Source organism: Rousettus aegyptiacus, unplaced genomic scaffold (assembly GCF_014176215.1).
Source record: "Rousettus aegyptiacus isolate mRouAeg1 unplaced genomic scaffold, mRouAeg1.p scaffold_m13_p_4, whole genome shotgun sequence".
Lineage (NCBI taxonomy): Eukaryota > Metazoa > Chordata > Mammalia > Chiroptera > Pteropodidae > Rousettus > Rousettus aegyptiacus.
The window spans coordinates 115,525,420-115,548,898 of record NW_023416307.1 but is presented as its reverse complement, the minus strand read 5'-3'; the positions used below and the strand labels follow the sequence as shown (position 1 = coordinate 115,548,898).

The window sequence follows — 23,479 nt, the reverse complement described above, 5'->3', positions numbered from 1 at the left end:
TAGCTCTGGCTGTTCCTTCTGCTTGAAGAACCTTCTCTGCTTTCCCACCACTGCCCAGGAAGGAATTCCTTCTTGTCCTTCCTGGCCCAGGCCAGGGGTACCTTTGCACTGGAGGTTTCCCTGCGTCCTTAGCTCTATAGTACAGGGCTTAGATTACAGTAGGCACTGATTAAATGATTGTGAGAGTGAAGGAACAATGAATTAATTTCTATTCTTGACTCTGCTGGAATCTGTTGCTGGTAACCTGGGCAAGTTGCTTTGCCTCTTGGGACCTTACTTAGTCTCTTACCTATTCAATGGAGAGTCAGGTGAAAACGTTTGTGGTTTAGACTTTACGCAGAGGACTTTAGGCCATGTAAGTTTCCTTGTTCCATTCCCAAACACAGCCTGACAATAACACAGTTAAATCATATAACAGAAAGAGCAGTAATCTATTGAAAGCTCCCTCTGATCCAGGCACTGTGCTACATTCCCTAAGCCTCTGAGGGGTTACAAATAATCCTATTTATAGAAAAGGAATTTGAAGCCAGAGAGGGGAGGTGACTTTTCCAAGGCCACACAGCTGAGTGACTGAGCTCCATACAAGAAGGCCAGCCCCCAATGGCCCCAGGAGGCCCCTACCCTCAGGATAGGGCCTCCTTGTGACCTTGTAGAACTCAGTCTCTCATTATCCTTCCATTGTGTTTCAGAGAAGCTGACCTACCTAACCAAGGTCCTTCAACCAGCGAGACTGAGCTGCGAGGGGAACCCTGCAATCTGGGGCCCAGGCTTAATCACTAGGTGTCCTACCTCTGAAGCCACCAGGTCTTTCTCCTGAAAGCTTGGAGGCTGTCGCCTCACACAGACCTGGGCACCTGCAACCTGACTTGCCAAGTGACCTTGCCTCTCTGAGTCTCAGTTTTCTCACCTGTAAATTGAGCCTGACCTTACTTTGCAGGTTGTACTGAACATTAAATGAAAAACTTAGCCTGTCCCTGGCAAGAACTATGATCCTAGTGATAGCTGAATATGTACCATTCCGACGCCTCCCTTGTGTAGCCGAAGCTGTCAAAGCCCGGAGGGACAGGAGCCTGCCAGGGTCCTGCAACAATCAGATGCGACAAGATGAGACTTCAGCCTCATGGTTCCCATCCAACCATTTCCTCAGGCATGTTCACTGGGGCCTATGTAAGCCTTCACTCTGCCACAGCCCCACCAGTAATGCAAACTCACTGTGTGCATTCAGACTCACCCCAGACCACTGGTCAGAACTTCTCCAGAAGCTTCATCTCATATCTACCTCCCATCAGACAAGACCCAGGATGCTGGGCCTACCCTCAGCTACTAAAGCTCCCTCTAAGCTGGAGCTCAGCTAGGGAACCTGGGTCAGTGGGGAAGCCAAAGGGAACAGGAACCCAAGCCCTGGAAGCCCCAGGGGAGGCAGATTTTGGGGACAGTTGGTGGTGCCAGCTCCCAAGTGAGGCTCTATAGGCAGGTGGAGCAGGGCTACAGGAGGTATCCTGAGGTCCCCTGGTTGTCCCTGGCCCTCGCTTCTTCCTGGTCACTTTCTTTTCTCTTCTTCAGAGACCTGGGAGCTGAGGTGAGGCATCAGGCTGGGGCTTGGCAGCTGGACAGGGATGGGTGAGGAGGCAGAAGGACCACCAAGTCTTGGGCCTGGGCAGTATCGTTCCCCAGGGATAGAGGGTATGGTCTGCCCTGAGATCTATCTAACCTGGTACAAAGGGCAAAGGAAGGCTTCCTAGAGGAGGTGGAAACTAAGCTAGGACCTACCTGAAGACTGAGAAGGAGTTAGCTAGGTATGATATTCCAATCAAAAGGAACAGCATGGGCAAAGGCTGAGAGGTGAGAAATTGAAAGATGTTATTTATCAGAAATTGAAAGGAGTTCCTCTCCCTGGAGCTTGGGGACTTTCAAGGGCGGGGCTAAGCCATACTGGGCCTGATGGCCATCTCGGGACTTTATCCTTTATCCTGAGAGACCCAACTTCAGGGCTGGGAGTGATTATTAGTCTTTGGCATTTTAGGAGGACCGTGTGGCTGCTGTGAGGGGAAGATAAGGGTGGGGAAGTGTGGTCCTGAGTAGAAGAGACTGCAGATGGCCAGACAAAAGACACCAGTGGGCCAGGCCAGGGTGGTGGCAGTGGAGACAAATGAATGAAGAAGTCAGAATGGGGGACTGAGGCACCAGGGGACGAGGACCTGTAAAAGCTTCTACAATGACCTGGGCCCTGGCTGGGGTGGTGACCATTGCATGTGTAGGAGGCTGAACATGGGGGATGGGGCAGAAGGCTGCCAAGTGCAGGCCTGCTTGGGTTAGCCCTGGGGCTGGGAATTCTTTCTCCCCACTACTTTTCTCTTGGAAAAAAGCTTCTGCCTGAGGGAAGTAAAGTTCATTTTTCTTCCTTTGTACCTTGGCTGTGTCATGCATACCCCACAGTGGCTGTGGCGGAGGCTTCCTTGGGGCCTTCTCCTCTAGATTCTAGTGGCTTCATGTAGTTGGTATGGAAGTAGGGAGCTTGAGGAACAGAAGGGAAGACTGGGCACTTCTACCACTCTCCCACCACTTCCCCCCTCCCACACACACACACACGCATATATACCAGCTGACATTTAGGTGCACACACAAGTACCCAAAGTCAGTTTCCACAGAATGATCCTACTGTAGCCCCTAAAGCTCAGCATTCAAACCCACTCATATCTCCCCTAATTTCCCTCTTCAACCTTCTAGCTTTCCTTCCAAAGAGATGCCCCCAAGGCTAGGAGTGGCCCATAAACAGGGAGCTACATACCCCAAGGGACAGAAGAGCATGATTAAGCTGCAACATGATGGAGCTAGAGCAGATGTCGCATGAACTTCCCAAGCTTCCAAGTTGTGAAACCTGAGGCCAAGTTGAAAGTCTAGTTCATTTTTTTTGCAAGGCCCCCAAGTGGGGTCCCAAATTTCCCCATACCTGGCAGCTACTGTGATCCTGGGCCTTGTACCTAAAGCTGAGGCCTCAGTGTGAGTGCCCGCCCTGGGGAAGCCTGGTGCAGCTGGATTTAGCTGGCCTGAGTCCTCACCCTAATGGCCTAGGTGTAAAGGGTCCCACATGTAGCCTACCAAAGGCTTAGATTGTGTGCCCCAGTCCTTGACCCAAATACTACCCCCTATCCAGAAATTCCAGCCTTTTTCCTTACCACCTTTCACTACCTTGGGATGACTGCTGTTGCTCACAGGCCCTAAGGGGCAAGCTCAGGAACTGGCTGTTTTTCTGGTCCCTAGGGCTCACCATTCCGCTGCCCAGACCTGCCCAGAAGCTTGGCTGCCTGCCTAGCTGCTGTGACCATCTTGGCCACAGCCTCTGCCCACAGAAGCCTGTAGGCAGAGGCAGTGCCCAGGTGTGTGAAGGTGGTAGGGTGGGCAGTAGCCTGAGTGTAAGACTTGGCTCCCTTTGAAGGCTCATTCCTTGCCAAACCTCTGCCTCTGCCCACCGAAGCTGCTGGGCATTGGGAAGTAGGCGTGCTTCTGCCAAAGGAGCTTACAGTCTAAGGGAGACGGACGTGAACAGCCCAGCTACCTGTTTCTAGCGCTGGATACAGGGCTGGGCCCACTGCACCCAATATTTCAAGTCATCCTCACAGTAGCCCGAAGGGATAGGGATTTTACAGATGAGGAAACTGAAGCTCCCAGAGGACTGGCACTTGCTCAATGTCACACAGTCAGTTCACATAGAGGCTGCCTGCTAGTTCTTCTCACTCTGGAGCCTCCGTACCATGTGGTCGATGCCTCAGGAGAGGCACTGGACCATGTGAATAGTGGTGGGGTTGAGTTGAGGGGAGGGCTCATAGAATGTAGAGGACCCTCTTGGCTAGGAGCAGGGATCTGGAAGGCTCCCTGAAGGACCTTTGTCATGGAGCCTTGTTAAATAGCTAAAAGGTTGATGGAAAGGCAGTGGAGGAGCAAAGCTCAGCCTGAGCAGAGGCAGGGGTATTAATGAGCAGAGTGTAGGGGAGAAGGAAGGTGGATCGGCAGGGGTGTCCTGGTGCCCAAGAGCCTCTCATACCCTTGGAGGACCTGGGATGAAGGGTGCTGGCTATGCAGACACCTTACTCAGGCTCTGCTGGTCCAACTGGCCCAACCACTTCTCTCTGGGCACAGCAACCTGCCCTTGCTCATAGCCCTGCCAAGAGTTGTTGGCAAACCTTGGGCGAAGTCTGGATCAGGAGCCTAGGGTCCCCCCCCCCCCATTCTGGTCCCAGGGCAAAAAAAGAGGTTCTGAGCCCTAGACTGCTCTGACATCCCACGGCACCTCTTTCAGAAAGCATACCCTCATTGTGTCCTCCAACAGAACAATTTCTAAGATTCATTGAGAGTGTGGAGAGGTCTCTCTGGGGAGATGAAATCATCTGCAACATCTGTAAAGATTTCTACTTTCCTCTGTAAACTTGTCTTTATGTTCCTTATTTGCTCTGTTTTTCCTCAGAACAGCCAATGCGTGTCACCACTTTTCTAGGTTTCTGTGCCTCTCCCTCCTCATCTCTCATCCCTCATCCAGCCACCTGTCCACACAGTTTTCTCAGAGATTCCCAGCTAGGCAACAGTCTGCGGTGCTTTGGACGATAGTCACGCCCAGAACCTCGGTTGTGCCATCCATGAAACACGGGTGTGCTCAAGTCTCCCTGACTTTCTTGAATAGAGCCCGCAGGGAGAAAGGGCGAAGAGAAGGCGTCCCCTGGCGCCCCAGTCCAGGTGCCGGAGCCGGGCCAGCCTCCAGGTGGCTGCCCGGCCCGTGAATAGAGCTGTGTCTTTTATAGCCCGGCCTCGGTCACGCCGCTGGGCGGGGCCTCCGCTCCTGGCCAAGAAGGTGCCGCCGGGCGGCGCGGGGCGGGGCCGCGGGCCTGCCAGTATCCGAGCGCGGGGACTGGCGGAGGGCAGATGGGCGTGCGTACGCGCTACAGTGGTCGCTGGTGTGCTGGCAGTTCTTCTCCGTCCTCCCTACCTCTAGGGTCCACCCTCAGCTCAGTCCTAATAATCCCCGGCCCCTCCGCCCCGCCTCCACCGTTTCCCACGGACCGATCTGGGTTCTGTGAGCTGCACTCTCTGGAGGAAGACTGAGCTTGCGAAGGCGAGACAAAGAGCAGGCTTGTGAGGACCGCGGCCCTCCCCGCCCTGTGTGTGACTGAGCCCCTTGGTCCCAGGTGTCAGACCTAGTGTGAGACCTGGCAGATCAGAGCAGAGGGGGTAATGTTTCGTGGGAACTCCTTTAGATATGTGTGCTACGGCATGGCTGTTGCTCAGTGACTGCCCCCGACAACACCAATGCCCAAACTGCCCCTCCCCCAACACCCTTTTTGGCACACGATGGTAAGGGAGCGGGAGCGAGACTAGGGGACTCAGATGGGCAGGGGCTGTGCGGAGGTCAGTGTAGGACTGGGGCAGTCCAGGGGAGCTGCATACCCCATGTGAGAGCCCCAGGAAAGCCCTGTGCCCTGCACTCCAGGAAATCACCCTGCCCCCCCTCCCCACACACACTTCTCTACCCCAAGTATTTCTCAAGTTTCACCCAAACACAAATGTACCGAGGACAGAACTTGGGGGCAATTAGCCAGGCCTCACCAACTCTTTGCTTTGCAATGAACTCCAAAGTAGATTGAGCCTTGCACCCAGTACTGCATGAGCTTGATCTCTTTTATCCTCTCAACAACCCACGAGGAAGCTGAGGCACAGTTAAGTCACAGGTCAGGGCAGAGCCAGGATGTGAACCTGGATCCTGCAAACCCCTGGCACTTCCCTACCATGTGGCACTGACCCCCAAGGCCACTGCCTTTATTTACCCCCTACCCAATGCCCAAGGCTGAGATTCCTGCTCATGACCATCTTGCTGGCCTGAGGCATGGCTGCAGGTTGGATCCTGTCTCAAGTGCCCTTTTCACTTGCTCTGTCCCTCCAAGGCTCTGCCATCCCCAGCAGTTTCCCAGGCACACTATTCCTGCTGGTCTAGGTCTCTTTCAGAAACATGGACACACTGTACCTTGGCCAGGCCAGTGCTCTGGATGTGATGGGGATGGTGGTGGTAGCCAAAGCTTCAAAGACAGGGATGGTGATACAGAGAAGGACAAATGGAAAGAGGGTGAGAGGCAGAGAGGCCAGGACAAGGACTAACTCTTCACAGGGATCAAGTGGGGGACCCAATCCTGCCTAGAGCTGAATGGGCCTCAGGAACAGAGGGAGGTCCAGGCCTTTTCCAGGTTGCTTGGCTGAGTTCTGGACTTCCTGTGGAGAGGTCTGGACACCCCCAGGTTCATGGCCTCTGGATGGGGTAGGGGTTACAAGGGTCAGGTTGGCCCTTCTCTGGACAAATCCTCCAGGGAGCCCTCAGAGGAACAGCCCTGGGCAGATGCTGGGGATAGGAATCTGAACACTGTCCAGTGATGAACCTGATGGGCCCGTTTCCTCTGCTGCAGACCTGGAGGAGGAGAAAGGGTAAGTACCATTTCTGGGTGGCTGCTATGGTCCCAGCCCTGTTTGGAGATTTATGTCCATATAACAAGAGGCTATTAAGGGCTCTTCCAAAGCTGACAGCCCTGGCCAATGTGAGCTGAGCCCTCACCAGTTATCCACCTTTGTTGAGGCTTTACACATCTCAGCTAACCCTTACTCAACCTCTGACATGGTGGGTCTGTTATCAGCCTCTTTAACATGTGAGGATTCAGGATCAGAGAGGTGTGGTCACATGTTCAGGGTCATACAATTAGCATGTGGCATAGCCTTGTCCCCAGGCCTCAGCAATCCCTTCTAAGGTTGGATCCAGGTAGGGGAACAGAGGCAAACTCCTCTGGACTCTGCACTGCCCTACCCAGTATGGCACCCAGGAGCAGTTCCACCATGCAGAGTGGCTGCAGCTGAGCTTGGCATGGACTCCCTGGGGCCTCTGGTCCCAGGGGCTATCTCTGGAGAGAAGTCCATCAGCGTGCCTCCTCTGCCTTCACCACAGTATTGCCTGCATAATTGTGAGGGCCAGGAAAACGCTTCCTAGTGTTTAACGTAAATCCTTGCTCCTGTAACACCAGCCCCACTTTAAAGCGGTAGTTCTCAACAAGGGATGATTTTGGGCCTTCAGAACATTTGGCAGGGTCTGGAGACATTTTTATCTGTCACGACTTGGGGGAAGGGAATGCTATTGGCATCTAGAGGGTGGAGGCCAGGGATGCTACAATGCACAGAACAGTTAGGGACAACACACAGAATTATCTGGCCCAAAGGTCAGCAGTGCTGGGGTTGAGAACTTCTGGAGTAAAACATGGGCTTTGGAGCCAGGCAGACCTCAGTTTGAATCTTGCCTTTGCCATTTACTAGCTGTGTGTACCTTTCACCAAGCGGCTTTACCTTTCTTTGAGACTCAGTTTACCCATCACGAAAAGTGGCATTAATAGTGGCTCTCATCTTAAGGAGTCTTGAGGGGCAAACAGATCACACGCATTTAGTACCTGCGCAGGGCCTGGTATTGGGGAAGCTCTGTCAGTGATAGCCATTATTTTTATTTTCCATTTTCCAAGGTGAACCTATATGTGGAAGCAAAGGTCTGGTGGCTGAACCTGGAGTTCCCCATGGGTCAGCCCTTCCTCCAGTGGTGCCTGGCACTGGGTCAGCCTATTGATATTGTGGGAGAGGCTGGATTGGCCACTGTGGACCTGGAGGAAGGAGCCAGGAAAAAAACTTGATCTCAGGTGGGCAAAGGTCACCTGAAACTCACCTTGCTCACTCTTCCCTCCGCCCCCACCCCAAGGAAATCATGGGGTGTGTGCGTTGGGGGGAAGGGGATTGGGACATAAAACACACTAGTGAATACATACAGAATCCAGTCCCTTAGCTTAGGGAATTTCCATGGATTCACAGCTGGACTTAGAGAAGAGTGCCATTAAAGTGAACACAACCCAGACAGGTAGAGATATGGGGGTGGCTGGGAAATGGCATCCTGGCCCAGGTAATGGCATGTTCAAAGGTCTGGTTGTAAGGAGTAAGGCATAAGGCCTGTTTCCCAAATGATTGTCCAGTGTGGTCCAGCTTGGTGGAAAGAGCCTATCCCAATGGGGTAGGGCACAGGTATTGGGGCTGGGAACCTGGACATTAAACTTTTCAATCTAGGTCCTCCTTCCCTCTGTGCAGCGAGAAGAGTCATTGCAGTTTTTCTTTTTGCAGTCTAGACACTACCCCCTCCCCCTGCCCCAATACTGAAAACAGAATTTTGGATCCACATCTCTGCTCTGTTCCCCATCCCTGGGAGTCACATTAGACATACCCAACCCCTACTCACAAAGCCCTGTAACCTACCCATCTTACCCAACCCAGGATCCTGCCACCCGAACAAAGTGACAGCCCTTCTGCTCCCATCCAGCTCTTCCCTTCTCCTGCCCCTCTGCCCCATTCATCCCACCAGGAGCCCATTCCGCTGTAACATCTGCCACCACCTGCTCCTTGAGAAGCCCAAAGTCAGCTCAATGCTCCTCAGGATTGCCCCCCATTTTCATCCCTTAGACTTTGGTTGGGTAGAGCTGTCTGGACTCTCTTCACTCCCTCCAGGGGGTCCTCCAGGAGGCCTGGAATCTGGAAGTCTCTTCTTTGCCTCTAGAAAGTGACAATTCTTTGGAGTATAGAGCCAATGGCTTGGCTTTCTGAATTTTGGGGGCAGGGGAATGGACTCCATGGGCCCCACTCGGTCCCCAGACTTCAGCCCAGGGAATACTCTGAATGAATGAATGAATGAATGAATGAATGAATGAATGAATGAGTTATGCCTGACAGTCAAGTTTCAAGTCTGGAAAGGAAGTTTAGGCGTTTACCAAGAGTGAGGGAGAGCTCTGGAAAGCAGGGCTAGGAGAGCGGACGACTTGGGGATCGGGGTACGGACTGCTCTCAGAAGCGCCTGACAAGCAGCAGCAGAACAACTAGAGCCTCCCGCCCTGGAGTCTTCTCAGCTCCTTTAGGGGCAGGGCCGAGACCAGCCTGCCTGGCGGCAGGCACCGAGCCCAGCAGCGTCCGCACTCGGGAGAGCCAACAGGAAGAGAAAAAGAGAGGCTGGTTGAGGCAGGCCAGCTGGCCAGTGGGGAGTCCCGGGCGTGGGCGCCGGGATCTGGGGAACCCCCTCTGGCGCCTCCTGGCCTGGGTGCGTGGGGGTGGGGGTAGCGCCCCCCAGCCCTCTGGCCTCAGTGTTCTCTGTAAATGGGGCCCCTTCTAAGGGCTGGTGCGCGTGCCGATGGAGGCAGAGGCGAGGTGTGCGGAGAAAGGGGGGAGGTCCAGACAATTTAGTGACCAGCACAGAGAGGCGGAGACGCTGGACCCTCCGCTCCCGGCGGGCGGAGGCGGAGCCTTCGAGGGGCGGGCCAAGTCGGGGGCGGGGTCGGGGCCGGCACCTGGGTGAGGTCGCGCCGCCCCGCCCCCTTGCACTTCCGTGTGCTGCGGCGCGGGAGCGGGAGGCTGTGTCCCTTGGATCTCTCCCGCGACCCCCGGCACCCACCCGCTGCGCCGAGGCCTGGACGGTACTTCACCGGCTGCCAGGCGCGTCCTGGTCGCCCCCCGCCTCAGACCCCTCTTTGTGCGCACACTTAGGACCGGCGCTGGGAGCTGGACCCCAGCCGCCGCGACCCCTGGCTCCTGGCCCTGCGCCTAGAGGTGAGTGAGGCGGGCCCGGACGTGGGATCTGGGCTACCTCAAGGGCGCGCTGCTCCTCCCTTCCCCCCTTCCCGCTCCGGTTCCCGTTTTCGAAACTGAGAAACCGAGCTGCCGCCAGCGAAGGTCCCGCCGTGCGCCAAGACCTGCCGGTGCCTCGGTCCCCCAGTCTGTCTGCCCCTCCGTTCAGCGGTAGGAGCCAAGGCCCTCTTGTGCGTCTGCTCCCGGCCCCTCTACCCGCCTGTGTCCCCAGCTCCTCCAAGCGTCCTCCCGTCCCTCCCGAGTCTCTGGGGCCTTCTGTCCGTCCATCTGTCCCCACTTCTGTGTTTCCCTGTCTATCTCTCTCTAGTCCCTCTCTGTCCACCCTCCTCGTACCCCATCGCCCCACGCCCCGCTGATCCCTAGATCCTGTCCTCCCTGAGTCGCGCCCCCGGCCCACGCTCGCCGCCCCCAGCCTGTCCCGCCGCCTTTCCTTTTCTACCGCGGGGCCCAGGCCAGGCCGTCTGCCGGGCCTCGCCTCCCGCCCCTGGGTCCCTGCCCGGCCCGTGCGGCGCCTCTTTCTCGCTCTATCTCCTTTCAGTCTCAGTGTCTCTTGATCTCTCTCTTTCTCCATCTGTCTCCGGGCTGGGCGTGGCTCCAGTGTCCGCCCCCTTCCCGCCCCGCCCTTATGTTCCTCTGAGCCCCCTACCCTTCAGGGACCTTTCTGCCCCAGGCCCCTCCCAATCCAGACGCCACGCGGGTGGGGTCCCAGCCATGTGAGGGGAGGCGGTGGAGGAGAGCCGGGGCGAAGAGGCAAGAGGTGGGCACCGTCAGAACTGCCGGACTTTCCTAACTTCCCCACTGAGTCCCCCACTTAAATCTGATTATAAGGATTGCGGTAAATGGAGGGTTGTCCCTTCCTTTGCTGGCCGCTGCCCTGTATGTGTGGATCCTCTCCTTGAGATGAGTCGCTTGTATCGGGGCGTGTAGGTATGTTGTGTCTATGTCCGCTTGGGTGTTGTTTGTCACTGTGTCTGGAACTTGCCCCTGTGATTCTTTTTTCTCATGTATGATTTGCCAGTGTGCATGTGGGTATGTCTGTCTGGGTGTTCTGAGGCTCTGCGCGCCCTTTGCAACTATGTATGTGCTATGTCTTGGTGTGTTCTTTATCATCACACTCCCCTCTATGTGTTGGAGTGTGTGTGTGTCTTTGTGTGCCCATGTGAGTGCATCCATGTGTGTCTAGAGGATCCTATGTTGTATACTGGGTGTGTCATGGTGACCCACTGGCCATGAGTACATTCAAGCTGTTAATTGTGGGAGCCCATGATGTTAGTATGCCAGCCCACCAGGCTCATATGTGAGTGTATCTTTATTAGTGTGTATGTGTGTGCACTCACATGTTGTTCTTCCTCTCCCTCTGCCACTGTCATCAGGCCGACCTGGTCACCAAGGGAGGGGACTGGTCCCTTGGGTTTCCTTGTTCCTTATGTGGACTTGAGTTAGGGTGTGGTGGACAGGCCAGCAGAGGGCAGAAGTGGTGTGTGTGTGTGTGTGTGTGTGTGTGTGTGTGTGTGTGTGAGAGAAAGAGAGAGAGAGAGAGAGAGACACACACACACACACAGACAGACACACAGAGAGAGATATGTAGTGTGATGTGGAGGTGTTTGGACAGCTGTACCTAGCTGTAGGGTGGTATAAGGGATCTGCTGTGTGATAGGACTGAGACTAGGGGTGAGTCTGGTGGTATGGGCCTATGACTGGTGGGAGACTCACAGTCTGACTGTATGAAACTGTGAGTATGTGTGTTCTGGCAGTACTGATTGTATGGTACCAAGAGTGCTTGGGCGTGGGTATCAGGAGCAGGAGGGAATGAAACAAGGTGTGTGGTGCCTGCACCCAGGGTTCACAGTGCTGGTAGGTAAGGTGAAAGCCCCAGTGTGTGGGTGAGCATGTGGGAGGCTGTGCGGGGTTGGGTGTGCACACAGCATGCTCAAGTCCAGCCCTGGCTCCTGGGGAGAAGATGGAGTTCTCCATCTCTCACCTTCCTCTACGCCCCCAAGACATCAGAGGACAAGTCTTGGAGTTTGTGGTATTGTGATCAAGACCTTGGGCTCTGGACCCAGGAAAGATTTGGGCTCAAAAATTACTGTGCCAGTTAAAAGCAAGGGGCCAAAGCTAGGCCTCTGTAAGACTGTTTCCTTATCTGCAGAATGGAGAAGTTGTAAGGACTAGAGGTCCTGTGTCAGAGATCATTTAGCACAGCTTTGGCCTATAGTGAGAGCTCAGTACATGCTAAGTCTTATTTTGTGATCACTCACCTCCCCGCACTATATATGGTCCCCATTCTCCTGGGAGTTGGGGCCAGTAAAAGCCCAGATAGTCCCCCAAACCAGTTTCCTGCCAGAGATCTGTCTGTTGCCCCCCTCTCATCCTCTTGACCAGACTGCTCTGTGGGAGGGAATAGGGCTGACAGAAACCCCACCAGCATCCAGCCCTGTTCATCCCACATGACACCCCCCTCCCAGTCTCAGCAGCAGTGATGGAGGAGAGAGTGGTGGGAGGTGATTTGGAGCTGTGACTGCAGGGCACTGACACCGTTTAGCTGGCACAGCTAATTGGAGTTTAAATTAAAATTAGAAATAAAATATAGACAAAAAGATAAAGCCTAAGGATGCCTCTGCTTCTGGGGAATGGTGATGTGGGGGTATTCAGCTAGAGGAAGGGCTCACATCTGGGGATGGGAACCTTTGGTGGAGGCCAGGCATGCAGAAAAAGAACTCAGACTTTTCACATTGCTGCCTTTGTCATTCCTCCCAAAATCTCTCTTGGCCTCAGTTTTTTCAGTTATGTAATGGGTACAACAGTAATGTGAAAATCACCTCGACTAGAAAGTGTAAAATAAGGAACAAAAAAGTTACTATTCATTTGGCACTCCTAATGTGAGTCTTGCAAAGGAGCCAGCATGCCACATTATTGGAGCCTTGGAACTACCTGAGGAAATGTATTTTCCCCATTTTAAGGATGAGACAAAGTGAATCTCAGAGGGATTGCCCTAGGCCACAAGGCGATGGTACTTGACTGTACCTTAGGTTTCTCAAGCCCACAGGGCAACCTCTTGCAGAAAGAGGATTAGGAACAGCCTTCTTGCTGTGTCTGTAGCCTGGAAAGGCTCTGAGGGCTGAAACAGTGTTCCAAACCCTAGTATGGAGTGGATATATAGCCTATGCCCTGGAAAAGTTGGGCCCAACACCCCATTTCATAGAGGAGAAAGTCAAGTTCAAAGAGGTCTCAAGTATCAGAGTCAAATTAGGCTTAGCCAGGCCTGTATTGGTCATGCTGGGGCTGAATGATGAGGAGAGCCTGTCTGGTGATGCCTCCCAGCTCAGCTGTTTTTTCTTGTTCCTCCAGGTCTGGTGGGAACTGACCCAGGTGAGGGGTGCCGACCTACTTCTCCTGGTGGTTGTTGTGTGGTGGTGGTGGCAGCAGGAGCCAGGACTAAGGACAAGGGGGAGCCAGAAACCCCAGGTAAGACTAGGTCCTCTTAAACAGATGGACAGTGCACAGCGTGGACTTCCGCTTTGGGTTGGTCCCCTTCTACCCTGGGATGGAATACTAGAGTGGCAGTAGGGGGTGGAATACTAGAGTCCTTGGTCTGGGTGTGGGGCCTGGGTGCCCAGAGTGGGCAGCAGTTTGCCCTGCATGTGAGTGCTCCTGGCCTAGAACTGGCTTCTGGCCCAGGAAAGCCTTTGGCTTTGGAGCCTAGAGGCCTGATGCCCAATAGTGATTTGGGGCGAGGAGTAGTGACACTTTGCTGGTCAGTTATAGAGAAGGTGGTGTGTGAGCTAAGGGCTGAGGGTGGATGTATAAGCATTTCATTGGTTCTTTATTTCTGCCTCAGGCAGGCTATCCCTATCATCACACAGAGAAACTGAAGTTTGCCCTGGGCTCTATAGCGGGTTGGACACCAAGCTAGGAATGGAATGAAGTCTAGCTCCTAGCATGACTGAGTTCTCTTCGACATCCCTGTTCCCTTATTTCCCCAGCCTCTCTGGGGACAGAGGAGGGACTCTAAATCCTCCTCACCAACCCCCAGATTCAGGGTGAGCTGGGCTGTCACTGAGGAATGTTGGGGAAGGCTGCAGTCTCTGAGGCCCCTCATAAAGCTAGAAATTCCCTCCTTTGGGACCAGCCTTGCCTCCTTCAGCTCCCATTGCAATGAAGAGAGCTCAGTGAGTTACCCATTGCATGTCCAGAGCCCAGTCAGCAGGATTCTGGGAGGCATTGGGGGAGGATGCTGTGGGTACCTGGAACCTAGAAAGTGACAGTGGGGACAGGTGGCAAAGGTGATCTTTTCTCCAGGAGTCCTGCCTGATAAATCCCTCGCTCCTAGCCCTTACTGCCTATCAAGCACCTACAGGTCTTGGGGGTGAATAGACAGATGGGCCTAACTGGGCAGAGGGGTACAAGAGGGCAGAGCCCTCACTCCTGGGGTTGGAGTGAAGCTGAACAGAAGCAGAGTCTCCACTAGGTCTTCTGTTTATTCAACCTACCTGCAGATCTGGTGGGGAGGAGGTGATTTGCCCTTAGCTAACTGGGGCCTCTGCCACCTGAGGTCAGGGGCTCATTCCCTCCCAGCACTGAGCCTCAGTTCTTAAGCAGTTCAGTTAATTAGCCTTGGAGCTAGCCCCCTTTCAACTCTCAAACATCACCTATCTAGCTGGCATATACATATATATGCTTACAAAGGGGTGCAGAAACTGAGGCTGCACTTGGCACCTATGGCCACAGACCTACGAGTGCCTACAACACACACATGCACACACAGACACAGGTGTTCACATGCACTCACCCACAAACACGCTCAAACGTGCACAGACACTCACCCAGTCATCCTTTCATTCAGATGCCTGCCCACACACACCACACTGTGCCCATTCTGGGTCAGGAAGGGGATGTCCTTGGTCAGGGTCATAGCCCAGCCTGTGTCTGGCACTGAGAGTGAGGTTTGAGGTGTGGCTGTGACCACAGATGCTCCATGGGGCTGGGCCGCACTGAGAGGTGGGCTCTGCCTAGACATTCACCAGCTATCCTGCCACCTGGCCCAGGCCCCCAGGCTGACCAGGGCTTGGCATTGAGATGGGGGCATATGCGCGTGGGGGAGGGGCCATGTCAGCTGTGCTGCACCTGTTTGTGGCTGCTGCCACAGAGGAGGAAGTGGGCTGCTTGTGGTCATAGGGCCAAGGTGCTAACAGGCCAATGGGGGTCCTATCAGCTCTTCAGTCCCCTCTCATTGTCTACTCTGGTGGAAGTGGAGTTGCTGGGCTCTGAGGACTGGAAGGCAGAAAGTGTACTTCTTCTGGGGCAGTCTGTGCACTTTCCAAGGCCTAGGCTTCGGGGAGAGGCCTGTCTATCTGCGGTGTTTCCGGAGGTTCACTTCCTCTGGGCTGCCCAGGAAGTGGTTTCAGAATGGGACTGACCAGCCCTCTGTCTGTGGCTTGCCCCGCCCTAGCCTTGCCTGTAAGAGGAGCAGTGTCTGGCCAGTGGATTAGGCCGATTGGCCAGGCTTTCTACCACCTTGGCTGGCCAGGCTTTCTACCACCTTGGCTGGCCAGGCTTTCTACCACCTTGGCTGGCCAGGCTTTGATGGAGGCTCAGGTGAAGGCATGGAGGACTGAGGCCATGAAGCCCCTGCAGTCCCCACAAACCCCAGCTCTTCCCTTACTCCAAGCCTGTAAGCTGAGGCTTAGAGCAGAGCCTTAGCTCCAGCAGGCATGGCCCTCTTGTGTGTGAGTGGCCCCCTTGTGTGTGAGTGGGCTGCATCTCTGGGATGAGGCAGCTCCAAGGCGCTGTATGAATGAACCTAGGCAAGTGGCTTTGACGCCAATGCCTCTATTTCCCCCTCTGACAAATAAGACAATGATAGCATCCACCCTTATGGAGTTGTGCCAGAAAGAACAGATAATGTTGTCAAAGTAGCTAGCACCATGCCTGGCACATTGTCAATGTTTAAGGAGTAGAAACTATAGTTATGTAAAGAATTAGCACCCAGTTCATGGTAACTGTTTAAAAAACAGCAAGTAGTACTGATGATGGAGTTATTATGTCTGATGGCCTGGGCACTGGCCCAGTGTCACAGGGCCAGGTGGCTGCAGAGCCTGGCTGAGAAACCAAGTCTCTGGCTCCCTCATCCCCCCTTGATTCTGCCTCCAGAAGCAATGCTGCAGGGTGGGGAGGGTTTCATTAGTTCAATAGGTTCCATGTCCTCTGAGAGAAGAGCTCTAGGGTGGAGCAGCTGTGCCTACTGAGTGGCCCAGCCCCCTCCTGCCCTTCTCCCCCTCACTCCCTTACAAAGGGAGAAAAATAGATCTCATGACAAATAGAAAGGAAAGGCAGTCCGCAGCAGCCTGCTGCCCTCCCAGGCCTCCCCCGAGCCTCCTTTCCTGCTCTGGCTCCCTGCAGGACACTAGGCTTGGAGAAGCTGAGGCTGGTGGTGAGGAGGTGGGTAGAGCCCTCCTGCCAGCCTTCAGACCCCTGGAGTCATCCTTTGACTGGGAATGGGGGTGGACATCGGGCTCATGGAGGCTAGAGGAGTGGGGGAAGCTAGAAATGCCCCCCTACACACGCATCCTTGACAAATGGCAGCTGATGGCAGGGAACTGCCTGTCCCAGGGACATGCAGAAGGTCAGACCAGTGAGGGCTGGGCTGAGTTTTGGCCTTTGCTGTCTGGGGCTAAGAGATTGGGGCCTTTGAGTGTTGGAGTGATAATGATGGTGGGGTTAGTTGGCAGGGGCCAGGAGGCTGGAAGACTGGAGATGGGCAGGGCCTGGGCTGAGAATGTGAGTGAGGGCATCCTGAAGGTTTAGGAGCAAGATCTCTGCAGGCATCAGACAGACCCGGGTTCAAATTTTCACTGGATATTTACTGGCTGTGTACTTTTGAGGAGGGGACTGACTGCTTTGAGCCTCAGTTGACTCATCTGTGAAGTGGGCAGATCAGGGAGTGTCCACCTGAGACTTAAATGATGAGAAGGAACCAGTGTATTTTGGGGAAGGGGAATGGAAGACAGAAGAGCACGCCCAGAGGCTCCTAAGTCGGGTGGGACTTGGCTGTTCAGAGAACTGAAAAGGGTCACTGTGGCTGGGACAGAGAGGAATGATGGAGGGCAGTGGCTGAGGAGGTCAGGGAGGTAATGTGGGCCAGTTGGGGGTAGGAGGGCTGATCAGGGAAAGGATACTGAGCTTATCAGAAGGGAAACAAGAAATGCTGGGGCTTGGGCAAGGGGCGATGAGATCTGCTTTACTGTCTTAAAAGACCCACGTAGTCTCTGCGGCAGAGGGACTGTAGGGGCCAGAGCAGAGGACGGAGAGCAGTGAGCAGGTAGGTAAATTTCCTGGGGGAGATGGTGCCAGGATGGGGGCAAATGGCGGAGAGAAAAGAGGACTTCAGCAGAGACTGCAGAGGTGGAGGATACTGTTGCTGTGTAGGGAGGAAGGGAGAGGAGGAAAATGACCCCCAGGTGTCCACCTGAACAACTGGGCAAGCACTCGTGTGGAGGAACATGAGTAGGTCTGTTTTGGACATGTTTGAGCACCTCTAGAGAGGGGTGAGGTCAGGAAGATAGGTGGGTTCAGGATGGTCTAGGCTGAAAGTGGGGACTTGAGAGTCGAGAAGTAGCACATATAGCACAGATTGAGGAGGAGAGGGTTCATGGGGCCTTTGTTGGGGAAGTTTGAGAGGCCCTGGGAACAGGCCCAGAATGGCTTTCCCTCGAAGGTCCCTGCCAAGGTGCCCAGGAGGGCAGGATTGTGGTGGCTGAGCTACTGTTTTCACAACAGCTCCGGAAGCTTTGGATCATGTCTGTGGCTGTGTTGGGTAAACAGGTGCAGTGGAACAGCCAGTTGCCAAGGCTCAAGACTGGATTAGATGTCTACTTGGTGTGGGCTGTGAGTGCTGGGGGCTGGTGGAGGTGTGGGGAGATAGGAGGAGGACTGCAGCATCTTCTAGTGTCAGGGATGGAGAAAACTTAGAGGTGTACATTGTTAAGACTGAGAAACTGAGGCCATGGAAGGGACAACAGCTGGCCTGGGGTCTACCAGTGAACTCATGCTATCTTTGCCTAGCCTGGTCTCTTCCCAGAGCAGTAGACCAGAGCAGGGCACTGCAGGGCTGAGTGGCTTGAGAGAACCTCTTTAGCCACTGATCCAAGGAGTCCCCTATAATTACCAAGGATAGCTGGATATGGGCATTGGGATGTGAGGGGCATTGGGATGTGAGGGGAGAGGGCCAGATGTGAGGATGGCAGTAGTGATAAAGATGATGGTGACAGCTGCCTCAGTGTCAGGAGCTGCATTCAGCACAACTTCTAAGGCAGGACAAGATCAGTCCCTTTTACAGACGATGCCGGAGTACCTTGGCCAAGCTCTCAGGGCACCCAGGGAAGACCAGATCTGAACTAGCTTGTCCAGCCCACACCCAGACCCCCACTCTCCAGTTCCTCTGTTCACTGCCTGCTGTGGGATGGCGTACCACAGTCATGCCTCTCCAGTTTTCTCCTGATCCTAAAGTGGAGAGGGATCATCTGGGCCTTCTCTCCTTATAGGAATGGATGGCAAAAGCCTTAGGTGGCCAAACACAAAGATGAGGACTCTAGTAGGAGGCTTCTGTGGGTGCACAGAGAGAATGGCTGAGGAGTGAACTTGGGGCCCATCTCTGTGGGGGCTGGTGGGGAAGCTTTCCCACCCCAACCACATGCATATGCCTTTGCCCAGTTGGAGGCCAGAAAGGCAGTTCTGGGGCTAGAACCAGAGGATCCCTCTCTGCTTTTGCTGGGGGCTTTGTGGCTTTGGGTGAATTGCTTCATCTCTCTGTGAGTTTCTGCCTAGTGAGTCTGGAGCTCGATGGAGGTCATGTGTGCGGTGCTAGGCATGGCTGTCTTACCTGTGTACGTGCGAGCCCTCCCCTTCTGTGCATGAGGCCTGTGACTACCACCCGTGACTCCCCATCTCATCCTCAGCCTCCGCTGACTTCCCCTCAGTCAGGTGGGCAGAGGAGGCCTGCCCAACAATGAGCCTGACCCGCCTACTCCTTCCTGACCAGCCCAGTCTTCCCTGACACACTTTGGACTTTGCTCTGGGCCAGGAGGGACTTTCCCCACCTCCCCTGGTTGGGAGGCCTAGCCTGCCTGACACCCGGCTGCCCTTCCCTCTCCCTCATCTCCCCAGCCATTGTGCCCCAGGGGCTGCGGTGGGAAAAGCTACATTTGGACTTTCCTGGTGCCAGACCCCAGTCAGGCATGTGTAGGCCGTTCCGGGCTTGTGTTTTTATTTTTGTGCCCACGTGGACATTATGTGATATGCACCCTGTGTGTGTATGTACATGGATCTCTGTGCTGGTGAATACACGAGAGTATTAATGTGTGGGCCGAGATGTCAGTTGCCATGTGAGAGCCAGGGTGTGGGGGTGTGTTTCTCAGTGTGTCACTGAGTGTCGAAGGAATGAGTATGTGCCTATGGCTACAGCTGCGTGTGTGTGTGTGTGTGTGTGTGTGTGTGTGTGTGTGTTAAACAGCAAGCACGGCTCCCTGTGTGTAACTGTGTGTTTGGATTGGTGGGTGTGCCATATGTGCACATGTGTGTGGTTATTCTAAGAGAGGCCCTGATGTACCCCCCACCCTGTCTCCTCACAGAGGCTCCCTTGTCCTCAGTCCTGCCATGAAGGGGCCTTTATTTTTCCCTTGGGGGTACTCAGGGGTTCCTCCCTCTGGCTGAGCCAAGGGCTTCTCCAATCCTGGGTCTAGCTGAATGACTCAAGACCTGTACATGGTGTGGGCTATGCCCCCAAGGAGGTCCTACCCACCACACCTGCTGTCAGGGGTGGGTGGGAGCTGATGGTAGCCAGGGTCTCATGTCCTGCTCCTCAAACCCTTCCAGACTCTCTGGCTTAGTGGGCCCGTGACACCTCAACTCATCTCTCAGATCGAAGCTCTCTGTAACTCCCCCAGGCAGCAGACCTCCAGCCCCCATGTTACTCCAGCCCCTCTCACTCCTTTCAGGAGTGATATGATCCTGAGCAGTGATCATATCCTCCTCTTTAATGATATATTTATGTGACTGTTCTTACCAAGTTGAGTTCCATGGGCTTGGCTTGGTGTGTCTTGTCACTGTGGTGCCCGCTACCTGGCTGGGCCTGAGGAGGGCTGGGGGTTACCTGGGGCTGGGCTGGGCCTTTGGGACCTGCAGTTCCCACCCTATCATGTGCAGATGTCACATTGTCATGTGTGTGTTTTCCTGGGAAGAGGTCCCAGGTATTTCATTGGTTCTCAAGGTATTGTCACCCCTTTAACATTGTAAATGTTTCAATCATGCTGTTCATGCCTCACCTCTGATTCCCATCTGATTCCAGTGGGCTGGGTTGGGCCTGGCAGTGGAATTTTTTAAAATCCCCCAGACAGTCAGGTGGGCAGCCAACGCTGAGGAGACTGAGCCAGAGGCAGAGAAACTACCCAGACAACAGACCCAAGTCCTCAGCAGGAGCAGGATCGCAGACACCTGCACAGGTTATCTGTAGGGGGCATGGAGTCAGGTAGCAGCTGGCTTTCTGGGGAGTGTGCAAAGATCCCCCAGGTCTGACTTTTAGAACTGTTTGGAAAGATACAGAGGAATTCAGGAGGACATTCTGGCTAAGGGAACTGCATATGCAAAAGCGGAGAGGCTTGAAACTGGGGCAAAGTGAGATCTGAGGTGGAGCACAGGCCAGGGTCAGGCTAAGGCATGGGCTTTCTCCAAGGACAGTGGGAGTCCAGGAGGTTCCAAGCTGTGGGGAGAATGAATGGGGAGGGGCCAGGAGCGGTAAGAGATGGGAAAGGTCCCTGGGGGAAAGGAGGAGCGTCTAGGCAGAGTGGTTGATGTGTATGGAGTGAGGGAGCCCTGGGGTGGGGGGTGGGAGGTGGGGCAGAATGAGGAGCTAGTCCTGGAGAGGAGCAGGTGTGGGGAGTATCTCCTGCTTTGGGACTTGGCCCTGACCTGAGACTGTAGCTGATCCTCCTCCCAGGACAGTGCTGGACAAATGGGGACTATGACATAGAACCTGGTGAGGGGCCTTGGAAGGGTCTTGCTAACCCTTCCCCTCCCCCAGCCCCTGCTTTTCTTGCTGAGCCTGTTTCCTGAATTGTGAAACCCCTGTGACCTCCTTAACTTGCTTCCATCTAGGAAGGCTGTCTGGGGAGGCCAGCCTCCCAGCCAAGCTACTACTCGCCTACCTGCCCAGCCTGGCAGCTTTTGCCACACCTGGCCCCCTTGCCCAGTTTCAGCTACCAGGGACAGCCCTGGTCCCTCCTGCTGATCACACTGCTTCTTAATCCTCTCTCCCACTGCCTGGGCCTCACATGCCTTCTCCCTCCTTCATTCATTCTTCAAGGCTTATGTGGGCTGGACCTTGACAGGATCTCCATCTCAAGGAGGGCCTAGTCCAAAACCACCCCCACCATTCTTGACTGGCAGCAGGTGGTGCTTTGTATGGGTGGGCAGCAGGGGCTGCCCCAAGGCTGGGCAGGTGCATGTGGAGAGGGTTGCATGGAAGGAGCATCCTCTGCTCCTCAGGTGTCCGTTTAAGGGAGCAGAACCCAGACCTACCAGGCGACTCAGCTGATCTCTACTCACTCTTGCTTTCCTGGACCTCAGCCTGTCACCTCTTGATTGCCTGGCAGACTTTCTGAGGGAGCCTCCCTCCATGTTCACACGCACTCTAAGAGCCTGAACAAGGCCTTTCTTTCTAGGCCCTATTTTGCTCCTCTGTCTAGTAGGCATTACCCTGTGGCCTGTAAGATGGAGTCAAACACCAAGGAAGTGCTGGAGTGGAGGGGACTTCATTGTCCTCAGTTTCTGCCTCTGTTCTAAAAAGAGATGGGCATGTCAGTCTCTGAAGGCCCATCTCTTGGAGATGTTTTGACTTGCTGGGCTTTATTTTTCACCTTCAACACAATCGTTATCAATTTACATGTTGTAGAAAAATTAGTAAATGCATTCCTGTTTCTGTTGGTGTCACCCCTTAGGCCATGTTCCCCACCTTGCCTTCCTTGCTGAAACACACTCATGTGCACACGTATGGATGTGCAACATTCATACTTGTCTTCTGTGTCCCAGGAACTCTGACTGGTACAGACACTCTGGTCAGTTTGAGACCAGCCTTGCCCACTGCCTTGGACAGGCTGGGAGCAGGTTTCCATTGCCCCGAGGAGGTGACGTGCCTGGTCTGCCCTGGCCCGGCCTGGCCTGGTACCACCTTTCCTTCCTCTGAGCTGCTAGTCTAGGGCAGGGTGGGTAGCAGGGCCAGTGGGCCCTCACTCCTTGAAGCTGGAATCCAGTATGGCCTAGCCTTTCCCAGGTTTTGAGAACCAGAGGCTGTCCCAAGTGGCTGGGACAAGAAGGAGGGCAGCAGTTCAGGGGTCTGTACCACCCGCATTGTATAGAAAGGGGGCGGTCCTCAAGGTCAGGCCTAGGACTGGCCTAGAGGGGGCTGGGTGAATAGACTCTGGTCAAGCACAGGGTACCTGTCCTATTTATTTTCTGTCTTCATGAGTATGTCGTGCGTTCTGTTCTCTTTCCCTTCATCTCTCCTTGACATGGCACATTGAAAAGAATGTGGGCTGAAATATCAGGCAGGCTTGGATTCAAATCCGTCTGCCACTTACTGGCTGTGTGGTCTTGGGCAAGTCATTTAGCCTTTCTGAATCTGTTTCTTCATCAGTAAAATACGCATCTCCTGGACCTGTACAGAGTTAAAGTATGTTAATGCCATTATAAGGCTAATCTGGTATGTTTTTGGCCTCAGAGAAGGACGATTCTTCTTATAAATGGGGGCTCTGAGATTCATACCCAGACCCTTTGACTCCAACCAAGTCCAGTGCTCTCTGCTTCATTGGGCTGCCTCCATTGTGTGCCAGAGAAGCAGGAGAGCAGAAACTAGGAGCCCACAGGTGGCTGGGAAAGTCCTGGCTGGCCTCAGCTGGCCCCAAGGAGCTGGCCCCTACAGAACGCTGTGTGGGTCCAACCCTGCCACCCCCACGGCCCTGCAGAGCAGCGATGAGGCTGAGCCAGGGGCCTTCCTCTGGGGCCTGTGGGCCTATTTGCATGAGGCTATAAATAGTTGGTACACCTTGCTTTTGTGCCGTTTCTTTACCCTCAGCCTCACTACCATTGTTCAGACACTCCACAAGGTAGGTGGATGACTCTGGCTCTACTGTGCAGGGTGGAACTTGGTGTGTAGGGGTCCAAGACCTCTTCACCAGCTCATCTTCACCCAGCCTGTCTCCCTCCTGGGGTCCAGGTAGTGCAACGGGGTGGAGGAAGTGGAAGAACCTGGCTGGAGCCATGATCTAGTTTTTGTCCGAGGACTAGGTGATCTAACCCTAGGGTTACCGCTGAGGAGCGCCAGGAGGTCTCCATCTTTGTGGTTCTGTGGCCTGGCTGTGCAGGTTTGGGCTTGGGGTCTGCTGTGGCTGTGGTTTTCCCTCTAGTGGCTTCTAGCTAACTGTGAGCAGCAGCTGCCCTGAGTGTGACTGCAGAGAGCTGGAGGACAGGCCTAATGGGCCGGGGGGGCTGGACTTTGCCTCACCTTCCTGGGGCTTCTCTGATACCCACTACTCTCCCCTCCTCCATTTAGCCCTTGGGTGGTCCCCATGAACAGCTCCTGCTGGGCCACCTAGAGGCAGAGGAGATCATGGAGTCTGGGGGCTATCTAGGCTGAGTCCCAAGGGGAAATACGGGAGGAGAAGCTGCCAGAAGGTGTTTGGTGCACTTGCTGCTTCAGGCTGAGCAGCTCTGCACTCCTGGAGACCTGGTCGCCCTATCTGAG

The 23,479-nt window shown here is 54.5% G+C and overlaps 1 protein-coding gene across 5 annotated transcripts in view; it reads left to right on the top strand.

Annotated features, from left to right (window-relative positions):
* The first annotated feature begins 9,423 nt into the window (after positions 1-9,423).
* Positions 9,424-23,479, top strand: part of PRKCD (protein kinase C delta) — a 28,790-nt gene continuing 14,734 nt past the window's right edge. Inside the window, exons 1-2 of one of the 5 annotated variants that reach the window (XM_016156390.2) lie at positions 9,424-9,648; positions 13,036-13,152. Coding sequence is in view for 2 of the 5 variants with exons in the window: in XM_016156388.2 (XP_016011874.1) it covers positions 22,479-22,841 (363 nt within the window). In the remaining 3 variants the exon portion in view is untranslated. Of the gene's footprint in view, positions 9,649-9,741; positions 9,838-10,596; positions 10,615-13,035; positions 13,153-20,633; positions 22,842-23,479 lie in introns of those variants that run through there. The other 4 variants (XM_016156392.2, XM_016156393.2, XM_016156388.2 and 1 more) reach the window with 4 other exon arrangements.